At 43.1% G+C, this 13631-nt stretch overlaps 1 protein-coding gene across 1 annotated transcript in view; it reads right to left on the bottom strand.

Annotated features, from left to right (window-relative positions):
- MEI1 (meiotic double-stranded break formation protein 1) overlaps window positions 1-13631 on the bottom strand; it is a gene marked incomplete at both ends in the record, with an annotated part of 63949 nt that overhangs the window by 13431 nt on the left and 36887 nt on the right. The window contains 3 exons of the mRNA XM_082666865.1: window positions 3448-3552; window positions 4668-4833; window positions 9106-9381. Coding sequence (XP_082522991.1) covers window positions 3448-3552; window positions 4668-4833; window positions 9106-9381 — 547 coding nt within the window. The remainder of the gene's footprint in view (window positions 1-3447; window positions 3553-4667; window positions 4834-9105; window positions 9382-13631) is intronic.

Genomic DNA, 13631 nt, shown 5'->3' with positions numbered 1-13631 from the left:
TAAATTTACTGAGGCTTGATTTGTGACCCAAGATGTGATCTATCCTGGAGAGTGTTCCATGTGCACTTGAGAAGAAAGTGTAATCTGCTGTTTTGGGATGGAATGTCCTATAAATATCAATTAAATCTATCTGGTCTATTGTGTCATTTAAAGCTTCTGTTTCCTTATTTATTTTCATTTTGGATGATCTGTCCATTGGTGTAAGTGAGGTGTTAAAGTCCCCCACTATTATTGTGTTACTGTTGATTTCCTGTTTTACAGCTGTTAGCAGTTGCCTTATGTATTGAGGTGCTATGTTGGGTGCATATATATTTATAATTGTTATATCTTCTTCTTGGATTGATCCCTTGATCATTATGTAGTGTCCTTCCTTGTCTCTTGCAACATTCTTTATTTTAAAGTCTATTTTATCTGATATGAGTATTGCTACTCCAGCTTTCTTTTGATTTCCATTTGCATGGAATCTTTTTCCATCCCCTCACTTTCAGTCTGTATGTGTCCCTAGGTCTGAAGTGGGTCTCTTATAGACAGCATATATATGGGTCTTGTTTTTGTATCCATTCAGCAAGCCTGTGTCTTTTGGTTGGAGCATTTAATCCATTAACGTTTAAGATAATTATCAATATGTATGTTCCTATGACCATTTTCTTAATTGTTTTGGGTTTGTTTTTGTAGGTCCTTTTCTTCTCTTGTGTTTCCCAGTTAGAGAAGTTCCTTTAGCATTTGTTGTAGAGCTGGTTTGGTGGTGCTGAATTCTCTTAGCTTTTGCTTGTCTGTAAAGCTTTTGGTTTCTCCATCAAATCTGAATGAGATCCTTGCTGGGTTGAGTAATCTTGTTTTTAGGTTCTTCCCTTTCATCACTTTATTAAGTATATCATGCCACTCCCTTCTGGCTTGTAGAGTTTCTGCTGAGAAATCAGCTGTTAACCTTGTGGGAGCTCCCTTGTATGTTATTTGTCGTTTTTCCCTTGCTGCTTTCAATAATTTTTCTTTGTCTTTAATTTTTGCCAATTTCATTACTATGTGTCTCAGCGTGTTTCTCCTTGGGTTTATGCTGTATGGGACTCTCTGTGCTTCCTAGACTTGGGTGGCTATTTCCTTTCCCATGTTAGGGAAGTTTTCGACTATTCTTCAAATATTTTCTTGGGTCCTTTCTCTCTTCTCCGTCTGGGACCCCTATAATGCAAATGTTGTTGCGTTTAATGTTGTCCCTGAGGTCTCTTAGGCTGTCTTCATTTCTTTTCATTCTTTTTTCTTTATTCTGTTCCCTGGCAGTGAATTCCACCATTCTGTCTTCCAGGTCACTTATCCGTTCTTCTGCCTGTTATTCTGCTATTGATTCCTTCTAGTGTAGTTTTCATTTCAGTTATTGTATTGTTCATCTCTGTTTGTTTGTTCTTTAATTCTTCTAGGTCTTTGTTAAACATTTCTTGCATCTTCTCGATCTTTGCCTCCATTATTTTTCTGAGGTCCTGGATCATCTTCATTATCGTTATTCTGAATTCTTTTTCTGGAAGGTTGCCTATCTCCACTTCATTTAGTTGTTTTTCTGGGGTTTTATCTTGTTCCTTCATCTGGTACATAGCCCTCTGCCTTTTCATCTTGTCTATCTTTCTGTGAATGTGGTTTTTGATCCACAGGCTGCAGGACCGTAGTTCTTCTTGCTTCTGCTGTCTGCCCCACCATTCACTTTTTTGGCAGCCACAGCACACTTGACTTTGCTTGGCTTGTGGTCAACCAGACAAGCAGGCCCCCCAACCATACCCTCACCTGTGAACTACAGTCCTCTACCCTCAATGCTCTCAAATAAAAGTACTCAAGGGTTATACATAAATGTATATTCATTTCATGTGTATGTTTCAGCCTGTTATTTCTCCCTGTTAGAGGCCCTTTCTATTTATTTATTTGGCCACAGTATATGGCTTGTGGGATCTTAGTTCCCCAACCAGGGATCAAACCCATGCCCCCTGCAATGGAAGTGCAGAGCCCTAACCATTGGACAACCAGGGAATTCCTTAGAGGCCCTTTTTTTTTTTTAGATTACTACTTTTTTTTTTAAAAAACATCTTTACTGGAGTATAATTGTTTACAATGGTGTGTTAGTTTCTGCTTTATAACAAAGTGAATCAGCTATACATATACATATACATATATCCCCATATCTCCTCCCTCTTTCATCTTCCTCCCACCCTCCCTATCCCACCCCTCTAGGTGGTCACAAAGCACCGAGCTGATCTCCCTGTGCTATGTGGCTGCTTCCCACTAGCTATATATTTTACATTTGGTAGTGTATATATGTCCATGCCACTCTCTCACTTCGTCCCAGCTTACCCTCCCCCTCCCCGTGTCCTCAAGTCCATTCCCTAGAGGCCCTTTTGATGGCTGTTTTTGTCACACACAGACCTCCCTCCCAGCTGAGCATCATCCTTAACCTGATAAGATAGGCAGCCATGACCAGCTCCAGGTCAGGCCTGGAGGCTCTTTTTGAGCTAGACACTGATCTTCTCATGAGAAGCCTTGGGCTCCAGGCAGGGAAAAAAACCATCCTCACCTTTGGCCACCTGACAGTCCACAGGTACTGAGGACACACCATTTCTCCTATTAATTTCAACCTTGCTTCAACAAATTTTCCTGAGGGTACTGACTATGAACTAGTGACCGCATTAATGAGCAATAAAAGGTCCTGAGAGGTTTGAAGTATGGGTAGAAAAGAGGCCTAGAGAACTGTGACTGGATCATCAGATCCTGAGTCAGCTGTGGGGTGAAGTGGAAAACTGAGTTTGTGCCAGGAAAAATGAAGATACATGGACTGTACCCAATGAAGGCCTACTCTGTGCCAAGCATCGTGTGGCATTCTACATCTACGGTTATTTTTGTATCAACCCTAAATCAGGTATGCACTATTATTTTACCTATGAGGAACCAAATGCTCATAGAGGCAAGGTGACTGCCCAAGGTTGCATAATTAATGACTAAGCTGAGAACAAACCCAGGCATTCCTGATTCTGGAGCTTGTCACAATGATTTTTTTTTTTTTTTTTTTGATTTTCCAAACATTACCAGAGAATGAGCAGAGAAAGTTCTGGAAGGTCCTTTATCAAGAAGCCCACAGGAGATCAACCAATCAGGGAACTGTGCACGAGCTGATTGCATACCCTGCAACCCTCATCCCTCACCTTGCCTTTAAAAATTCTTTGCTGAAACCCTTCGGGGAGTTCAGGGTTTGGGGGCATGAGTCCCCGTTCTCCTTGCACGGCCCTGCAATAAACCTCTCTCTCCTCCAAAAAGAAAAGAAAAAAAAAAAGCCCACAGGAGTAGACTGACCCACTAGCTTCTTCCAAAAAGATGAAAGGGTGGAAGAAAGGAACAAGGCCAGCACCACTGAGAACACACCCACAGCACGCCCAGCCCCAGGCCCTCAGGCACTGTCCCAAGCAGCCAGAGCACCTTGGTGAAGGAGCTTCATGGCCATGCTGTCCAGTTCTTGCTCTGACTCGTTTCTCAGCTGCACTAAGGAGAGGAGGCTCAGCAGCAAAGGCAGGTTCCCCGAGGCTGTGAGAAACAAGGAGAGCTGGTCAGGGGGATTGACCATCAGATCACCCTAAGGTCAGACAGGCACCCACGACCCACCAGCGGTAAATAGCTTGTTGGGATTTACCCCTATTTCCTGTCTTTTTCCTTCTTCATTTAGAAGAGGGGCAACTGACGTACTGAGTGCCAGCTCTGGGTTGGGTACCAGGAATTCATTATTTCACTTAATCATCCTAAAAATCATGTGAAGTAGGGATTGTTATTCCTATTTTGCAGTTAAGAAAACTGAGGCCCAGAGAGGCTGAGTGACATCTCCAAGGCCCCACAGCAGCAGGGCCAGGGCCAGGACTTGAACCCAAATTTCAATCCAGTGCTCACAGTCATTCCACTATGTGTTTCCAAGAAATCTCATGGCTCTTAAACACTATTATTAGTTAGTTGTGGCTTGTCCTTCCCTGAAAAAGAAAGACTCAGCTCTTCTAAATACCCTTAAATATACCTCCAAACCGCCGTCCTCAATCAGAACTGGACCAAGTGAGCCACAGCTCTCTACCTACTTCCTCTTAATTGCTTTGAAATTTAAAAATTCAACTTTCTGAGAGTAATCAGACCAATCCCAGTCTTTCAGTGTCTTCATACTGTACCAAATATCAAGCTTCCTTGACTCCAGGGAGTCCCATTCCAGATTTAGAAACCATCCTTTTGGATCTCACCAGGAGCTTCCAATACATCACAGATCCACCCCCTTCCCAGCCCCTGCTGGCTGCTGCTGCCTCCCTGACCTCCCCAGTATTTACCCCTTTTTTCTTCCCAACTGGAGGCTGCCATTCCTGTGACAAACAGCTCTGAGCACATGCTGGGCAGGGTGGGGACATGCATGCATACATCAAACACTCTCACCCATGCAGACATTAAACATAAGCACACTCAAACCACATACACAAACCAAATATGTTGAGCACCCACTCTCCAATGAGAGGAAGGAGATAAAGTTTAGTTTGATGCCCCACTGTTCTGACTTTTCTTTTGCATGGAAAACTCTGATTCTCTCTCCTAGAGCAGACCTCATCAGGGCAGAGATGCCACTTCTGTCTGACCTTCAGGTCAATACGTGCCCCCAGCAGCTGCAGACTGACCTTCTGATGGGGAGGACCCATGTTCCACCAGCAGATGCTGTAGGATCAGCAGGAAGTGGCCTCGGATGAGACCACCCACTTGGACATCCTCATTCCTCCTCAAAAAGGTCCTCAGGACGATCAGTACCTTGCGGGCTGTGTCCACTGGACTGGAATAGATGAGGTCCTGAGCAGGAGAGAAGGAAGCCAGAGCTCAGAGGGCATTATGGTTAGGGACAGGTGGACAGTGAATAAGAGAGGAGCTGGGGAAGGGTCCCAAATGATGGTGTCACAGAACCTGGGGAAAGAAGCACTCACTCAGCATCTACCATGCATCATCCTGTCAAATAAGTCTATCCTAAATAGGAGACAATGAAGGCTCAGAGAGATTATGTGATGTGCCAAACTTCATGTAAGCTAGTAAGTGGCACAATTAGGATTTGAATACGGGTCTCCTAACTCCAAGCCCAAAGCTCTTTCTACTTCCTGGGATGCCTCTCTCTTATAAATGGAATTACAGGGTCAAGAAGAGGTTATTTCAGAACAGGGGACCTGAGGGTGCCTTAAGGGAGAAGGGGGCGGGGGATGGAGATGTCACAGGGCAGGCAGAGGATGGGTTAGGACAGATTCAGGGTACAGGAAGGGAAGCAAGGACAAGATCAGGCCCTGTCTCTGCCATGGCATCTGGCTATTTCTGCCCCAAGGTGTAAAGGCCTTAGTTTCAGAAGGTGGGAAAGAACATTGCTTTTTATTTGCTTTCAGAGTTATTTTAATGAGGATATGTTAAAGGCAAAGCCAGCAGAAGCCACACCAGAGGCTATCCTACTGATAGCTCCTGGCACCTTCTAGCTCAAACAAGCCAATTCCATTGGACAGGCCAGTTAGGGCTGGGTGTCATGAAACCAAGGTTACACACAGACTCCCTTTCCAGGGAAGACAACTTCTGACACAGAGAGACATGATTACAGGGCAACTGGCCAGACAAATCCAGATGGGCTGATCACTGGGTAGCACAGGGGTGTCTGGGCCTGGCTCTTTAAAAACCTCTGCAGCTGCCAGAGAAACAACTAAAATATTGATGAAATAATTCATATTTTATGGCAAGATGAGAAAAATTAACAAAATTTTTTTTCTACTTGTTTGGGCATCCTCCCTCCCCTTTGGCGTATACTGTGCACCTGCATTAACCAGACCTCCTTAGGAGAGAACATTCTTTCTTAATCTCATCAAGGGTCACAACGCACAACTCCTTAGGGGATAATTTCCTTCCTAATCTTGTAAGGAGCCACGATGACCTGTGACGCACTACTTGCTTTGTACATGTAGATCTGGATTGTGTAAACTGTCAATAACACATCATTTAACCATTTGTCTCAAAAACTTACATCACTGTGCTTTGACCTCTTACAGGCAGAACAGTCCTCAGAGCTTTCCTTTTTTTTTTGCCACACCACGTGGCTGGCAGGACCTTAGTTCCCCAACTAGGGATCGAACCCTTTCCCCCTGCAGTGGAAGCAAAGAGTCCTTACTACTGGACCACCAGGGAATTTCCCTCAGAGCTTTCTGAAAGACTGTCTCCTGGGTTATAATCCTCAGGTTGGCTCAAATAAAATTTTCCATTTCTTTCTTAGATTGACTATTGATTAATTTTTGTTGACATTATCAATAGCAATCACTCAATTAGGGCCTGATAATGTCAGGTACTGTGCTGTGTTTAAACTGTAGTTGTATGTTTGTTTATACATTATCTGTATCTTCATGATAACTCTTCCAGGTAGGTGCACCCCGATTTTTCAAATGAGCAAACTGGGACAGATTAAGTAGTTTGCCTATCAAGAAAGCAGTGGCATTGTAAGTTCTACTACGCTATGATTTAATGAAGGGCAGGGATGAGATTGGCTTCATTTTTGTTACCTTGTAGGGACTCAGAAAACATCTCTGGAAGGAAAGGATCTCAGAATGAGAGGGCTAGAGGTTCATTTCCACCAACCTTTTTTACTTTACAGAGTATGAGGCTAAAGCCCAGATGAGGTGTGATTTGCCCAAGGTCACAGGGCCCAAGGCCAAACCAGTTTCCCACTCCTGCTCCTTCACTGGCACACAGCTGCCTGACTGCCAGAGCTGGTCCCTTAGAAACCGGAGTTAGTAAATGTTAGTGCAAAAGGAAGGGGGCTACTTAGCATTTGGCAGCCATGCTGAATGCCAGGGGAAGGAGTGCACCCCACCATATGGGTCAGTGGAAAGGCTCTGGGTGGAGCATGGCCCACTCCACAGTCTCTCCTGTCCAGAGCTGTCCAGAACTCTCTGGGACTGGACCGACCAGAGGGATGTGGCCAAGCAGGGAACAAACAGAGCTGCTGTTTTTTACACATAAACAACCTACATGAAAGACCACGCGTTGATAAGAGTGGCAATTAACAGCTTTGTTTTCACCTGTTAATTACACATATCAAAAACAGAAATTGGTACCAACACGTATTTTTAGACTCTTTCCTCTCCTGCGGCTAGAAGCTGGGGAGAAATGGTAGGAATTATATACACATGAACAAACAACAAAGCTGTTCCTTGCTATTTTTTCTTACCACTGATGTTTCTAGGATCTAATTTAGTGAAAAACTCATTAATTTAGGCTCCAGTCATGGTCATGATCTTTATTAGCTATATGACCTTGGCAATTCAATAAGCCTCTGTGAGATTAACATTATCCGGTTCAGAGTCAGTCAATAATCAGTGAATGATAGTCTACCGTGTATAGCATATCACAAGTGTTCCTAAATATTCTTTCATTTATCCCCATGTTATCTCCCTTATGCATGTGAGGAAACCGAAGCTCAGAGAAGCCTTCATCTTCCAGTTGTTAGTGGTTTGTTGTGTCTGGGTCTCTCACTGGCCCATGGGGCAGGGACTAGGTGAAATTCATCCCTATATCCCTAGTGCTCAAACAAACAGCTCTCCCATTAGATGAAACACTGAATTTAGCTGAGTTTACTGGAAAGAACATTAGGGAGTCAAAATCTGGGTTTTAATCTCAGCTCTTGTGACCTTGGACAAATCTCTCTAAACCTATTTCTTCATCTGTTTAAAAAGAAAAAAATAAGATACCATGATTAGTATCTTTCTCAGAAGATCTGAATTTTTCTTTTTTGAGAGACTTAGATCTGTCCGGATCCCTAACTCAATAGGTCAGCAAAAATTTATAAGTACCTGTTATATGTGAGGAATTGACCCTGAATACATTACCTGGCAAAGAAAATCCAGTATCTTAGCTCTGTCCATTGCTACTCTGCCTGGCATCCCATCTTTTCTTCTTTCCCTATGCACTAATGGTTTATTTTTAACCCGTTCCTTCTTCTCCTTTCTTCCCCCTCCAAGGAAGAATTTGAGCCAAAGCATGAATGTGGCCCCTATCAAGCCAACACGTGTGTGATTTCACAAGACGACAGATCTCAGGGAAAAAGGTGAAGATTTAAGTCTGAGTGGGGAGTGTGTACATGAGAATGTGAATACAGACAGATGTAGGTACCTAAGGATGTGAGATATATAATATGCAGGTGTTATTTCCACCACAGTCACTCCAATAAAGTCAGGGAATCGTGTTTGTTGATGATAAGAATATCAAAGGAACACCCACTCTTCTCTAAAGGGCTATGTCATTCTTCCAGGACTAAGGGGTGGGGAGCCAAGTAACTGGCATTGAAGGCAGGGGTTCTAAAAAGAGTGTCTCATATGCTAGTGTGCTCAGTTTGGGACCTAAAACTAGTAATTGGTCACTAAATACAAATTGTCAAATGTGTAAATAATTTCCTTTTTAATATATATATATAAATTATAGCAGTCATCCCTATAATAATGAGGAAAAAAAGATGGAATTAAAGTCAGTGTGTTAGAAACTGCAGACAGCAGGCGGCTTACTTATCTAACTGAGGTACCTGACAGAAATTATAGGAATGTCTTACTTCATAAAAAAAGCAATGGAATATGCAATAAACTCATGACAAAAAAATTCTGGGTATGCCTAAGGGAGGGTGTTGCACATGTAACATTATCCTGAGAGTTATGGTAGAAAAGAGGCTGAGTCCCTCTACTATCAGACATCTTCATCTATGTGCCCCAGGGGTCCCCTATGACATCAAACCCTTGTTAACAGAATATGCTTAAGAGAAGACAGGGAGGCGAGAGGGAATGGTGACTGAGGTCAGCATTTCATAGGTATATCCCCTGGGGATTAGAGAGGCACATATCTCTCAGTGAGCAGACCTCCATCAGACTTAAGAAAGGGTATAGACTTACAGAAACCAGGCACCTGCCAGCCGAAAGCACCTCCTACTCACATGGAAACAGTGATAAGTCCAGAGGCAGGCAGAAGCAGCTGCGGGTGCCTCCTGACCTCAATAAACCAGCTCCCAGAGAGAGAGGGCCCACCATCTCTGAATGTAGAAATGAGCAAGTGGTCACCTACCAGCAAAATGAGCAGGGTGCTGGGGCTGCTTCTGAGCACATGAAACAGGGCTGCTAAGCTGGCGGGAAGGGTGGGCTGCCCAGCAGAGGCGACATCATCCAGCTCCTCACAGATGCTCTCTTCCCAGGAGAACCAAAGTTCCAGGACACGGTGCCCAAACCTACTCATCAGCTCTGGATACAACAGGAATAACCTGAGCAGGAGGGGGTGGTGGGTGTACACTAGGTGCAGGTCCGGGATGCCCTCTAGTAATTTTCTGATGGCGCCAACCACAGCCTGGAGGCAAAGAAGAAAGGGGTAAATACACCTTGCAGAGGACTCAAGAGACCCCAATCCCCAATAAACACAGACAGCCAAGACATAGCGGGAAAAATGTACTGGCTTCTCAGTGCTCCAGGATATCTACACTGGCTCATCCCAGCACCCTCTAGAGAAAAGAAAACCTCACTGTGCTTACCTTATAACAATGGTCCTCAACTGGGGGTGATTTTGCTCCTCAGGGGACATTTTAAAATGTTTACAAGACATTTTTGATTGTCTTGATTGGGAGAGTGCTACTGGCATCTAGTAGGAGAGAGCAGGATCCCACTAAATATCCTACAATGCACAGGACAGCCTCTCACAGAAAAGAGTTAGACTGTGCAAAATGTTAGTAGTGCCATGGCTGAGAAACCCAGCTCTATAATGATACCACAGTGTATCATAATTGTCAGCGTGTACTTGTCCACCTCCCGCACTAGACTTGAGATGCTTGAGGGCAGGGACTGCGGCAGATTGATCTGTGCACTTGGTCTAAGACCTGGCACAGAGAAAGCAAAGGGCAGGTGTTCTGAATCATTTATTAACCCTCAAAAACCTCTCTCTTCCCATTGTACATATTACAAAACTCAAATTCCTTAACATGTTATTTTAAGAATTTTATAGTTTATAGTTTTCACTCTTCATTTGGGTCTTTGATCTATTTTGATTTATTTTTTGTGTACGGTATGAGGTAAGGGTCCAAATTCATTCTGTTACTTGTGGATATCCAGCTGTCCCAACACCATTTATTAAAAAGGCTATTCTTAAAAAAAAAAAAAAAGGCTATTCTTTCCCCACTGAATTGTCTTGGCATCCTTTTAAAAATATATGGGTTTCAGCTTCCCTGGTGGCGCAGTGGTTGAGAGTCCACCTGCTGATGCAGGGGACACGGGTTCGTGCCCCGGTCCAGGAAGATCCCACATGCCGCGGAGTGGCTGGGCCCGTGAGCCATGGCCGCTGAGCCTGCGCGTCCGGAGCCTGTGCTCCGCAACGGGAGAGGCCACAACAGTGAGAGGCCCGCGTACCGCAAAAAAAATAAATAAATAAAATAAAATATGGGTTTATTTTTGGACTCTTAGTTGTATTCCATTGATCTGGTTGTCTATGCTAGACATATACCAGAACCACACTGTCTTGATTACTCTATTTTTGTAGTAAGTTTAAATTAAGAAGTGTGAGTCCTCCAACCTTGTGCTTTTTTTTTAAATTTATTAATTTTTTTGGCTGTGTTGGGTCTTCGTTGCTGCACGTGGGCTTTCTCTAGTTGCGGCAAGTGGGGGCTACTCCTCGTTGCGGTGCACGGGCTTCTCACTGCAGTGGCTTCTCTTGTCACGGAGCATGGGCTCTAGGTGCACGGGCTTCAGTAGCTGTGGCACGCGGGCTCACCAGTTGTGGCGCACGGGCTCTAGAGTGCAGGCTCAGTAGTTGTGGCGCACGGGCTTAGATGCTCTGTGGCATGTGGGATCTTCCCGGAACAGGGCTCGAACCCGTGTCCCCTGCATTGGCAGGCGGATTCTTAACCACTGCACCACAAGGAAAGCCCTTGTGCTTCTTTTTCAAGATTGTTTTGGCTATTTTGGGTCCCTTGCATTTCCATATAAATTTTAGGATCAACTTGTCTATTTCTGGACAAAAAAAGAGAAGGCAAGGACTCTCCTGGTGGCGCAGTGGATAAGAATCCGCCTGCTGCAACTAGAGAAGTCCTGTGTGCAGCAACGAAGACCCAACGCAGCCAAAAATTAATAAAATTAAATCTTAAAAAAACAAAAGAGAAGGCAACAGGGATTTTGATCAAGATTATGTTGAATCTATAGATCAATTTGGGGAGTACTGCCATCTGAACACTATTGTCTTCTTTTTTCCTAATTTTATTGAGATATAATTGATGTATAACATTGTATAAGTTTAAGGAGTATAACATAATGATCTGATAAATGTATATATTGTGAAATGATTACCACAATAAGTTTAGTCAACATCCATCACCTCACATAATTACAAAAGTTTTTTCCTTGTGATGAAAACTTTTAAGATCTACTTTCTTAGCAACTTTCAAATATACAAAACAACATTGTTAGCTGTAGTCATCATGATGTACATTACATCCCCAGCACTTATTTATCTTATAACTGGCCATTAAGTCTTCTGATTCATGAACACAGGTTGTCTTTCTATTTAGTTATGTATTCTTTAAATTCTTTCAATAATGTTTTGTGAGTTTCAGTGATCAAGTCCTTGCACTTCTTTTGTTAAATTTATTCCTATATATTTAATTTCTTAATGCTACTGTAAATGGAATTATCTGCTTAATTTCCTTTTCGAGCATGTTATTAAAGACTTAGGTCTACCTCCCAGCTTCTTTCCACTCCTTCTCCCACATGACCTAGCCAAGCCACACTAAACTAGGCTTCCTTCCTTGAATGGATAGACTGGGTAACTCCCCACTTCTGTATCTTAAATCTTACTCTACGCTCAGCCTGAAAGTTCTCCCTTCGCTACCTCCATCTCTTCCACGAAGCCTCTCTGATGCCACAATCGGACACAACCTCTTGCCCCTTGTGCTTTCGTAGCTCTCAATGGTCCTCCAGCTCCAGGAAGCACTGTAGCTGTTCCCTGCCTTGTAGGAGATCTTTTTGTCTCTCTTGCCAAACTGGTGCTCCCTGAGGGCAGGGAGTTTGTTTGATTCACCTCAACCCTGACAGGGACCCACATGGCACCTGGCACCTGGCACATGATAAGTGGTCAATGCACATAGGGGAGTTATTGTTTAATGGGTATAGAGTTTCAGTTTTGCAAAATGAAAAGATTTCTGGAGATAGATGGTGGTGAGATGGTTGCACAACAATATTAATGTACACAATACCATTACTGTACACTAAAAATGGTTAAGATAGTAAATTTTATGTTTGTGTATTTTACCACAATTTTTAAAAAAACCTGGATAAATAAATAAAAATAGAAAACCAAAGTGAAAAAAAAACAAGTTGTGACTGTATATTGCCATTTATATATTTATATAAGAATTTTTAAAATGCAAAACAATGTTATATATCATTTATGGATTCACACCTAAGAGGGGAAATCTGGAGCTCCTCCATAAACTACCTTCTAAGTCTCCACACCCACTGGTAGATGGGAAGAGAGGGCCCTCAAGAACCAATCTTGCCACGATTATTAGTCTTGAAGCCATCAGGACTATTCCTATTGTGTCCTTTTCCCCCATTTACGTCAGTCACCTCAGAAAGCCCAGAAATTTCAGGTCACCCCCATATGGCTCAGGACATGCCCTCTTTAAATCCCATCTCCCACTCTTACACAGCTCCACAACCCTTCCACGTGCCCTCTAGAACTCACTCACAGTTATCAGCAAATTCCCTATGTCCTGTACCTCTTTGAATATTCCCTTCACCTTGCTGCTTTGATTCTCTGCCAAAAACCTCTTTTGCCTACAGTCTCTCAAGGGAGGCTATTTTCACTCCCACTTCCCTAGTTCGAAAACCTTGGCCTCTAAATTCTCTTACTTCCTCCTTCTAATCTCCTCTACCAGCCTCAGCCATTCATTCCCACGGTCATGTATCTAGACCTTGTCATTATGAAGAACTGCACCCTCCCAAATAATCCCAATTTCACACATCCCATTTTACCACCACCCCTCCTATCTTTCCAGCTCACTCCCTCTAGTATTTCAATCCAACAATTCTTTGACCCTCATGAGAACCAAAATCTTTGAAAACATCCTTTTATTTTCTCTTATTCTCATACTTCACACTGGTCCATCATGAGATCCTATGGCACCAACTTGAAAATATATCCAGAAGCTGACAATTTTCACCACCTACTCCACTATCTCTTCCCTACATTATTGCTGTAGCCTCCTAACTGGTTTCTGCATCCTCACCCTTGTACTCCTCTGTTATATTGTCCTAGTGGCCAGAGTGATCTTGTTTAATCCAGCCATGAATTAAACCATGAGATTGTATGAGATCATCAAAGCAGTAAATTTAGAGAAAAAAGAAAAGCAGTCACAGACTGAGCCCTGAGGTACTACAACATTTAGAGGTCAAGGCGATAAAAGAGAATCAGCAAAAGACACTGAGACATAACTGCCACAGAAGTAGGAGGAAAACTAGGAATACCCGGTATTCTAGATGCCAAGGAAAAGCAGTGTTTCAAAGAAAAGAGATGTTGTAGATAGGTCAAGAAAGATGATGACTAAAATACTGACT

Source organism: Grampus griseus (assembly GCF_964374135.1).
Source record: "Grampus griseus genome assembly, chromosome: 11".
Classification (NCBI taxonomy): Eukaryota; Metazoa; Chordata; class Mammalia; order Artiodactyla; family Delphinidae; genus Grampus; species Grampus griseus.
This window is presented reverse-complemented; position numbering and strand designations above follow the sequence as displayed.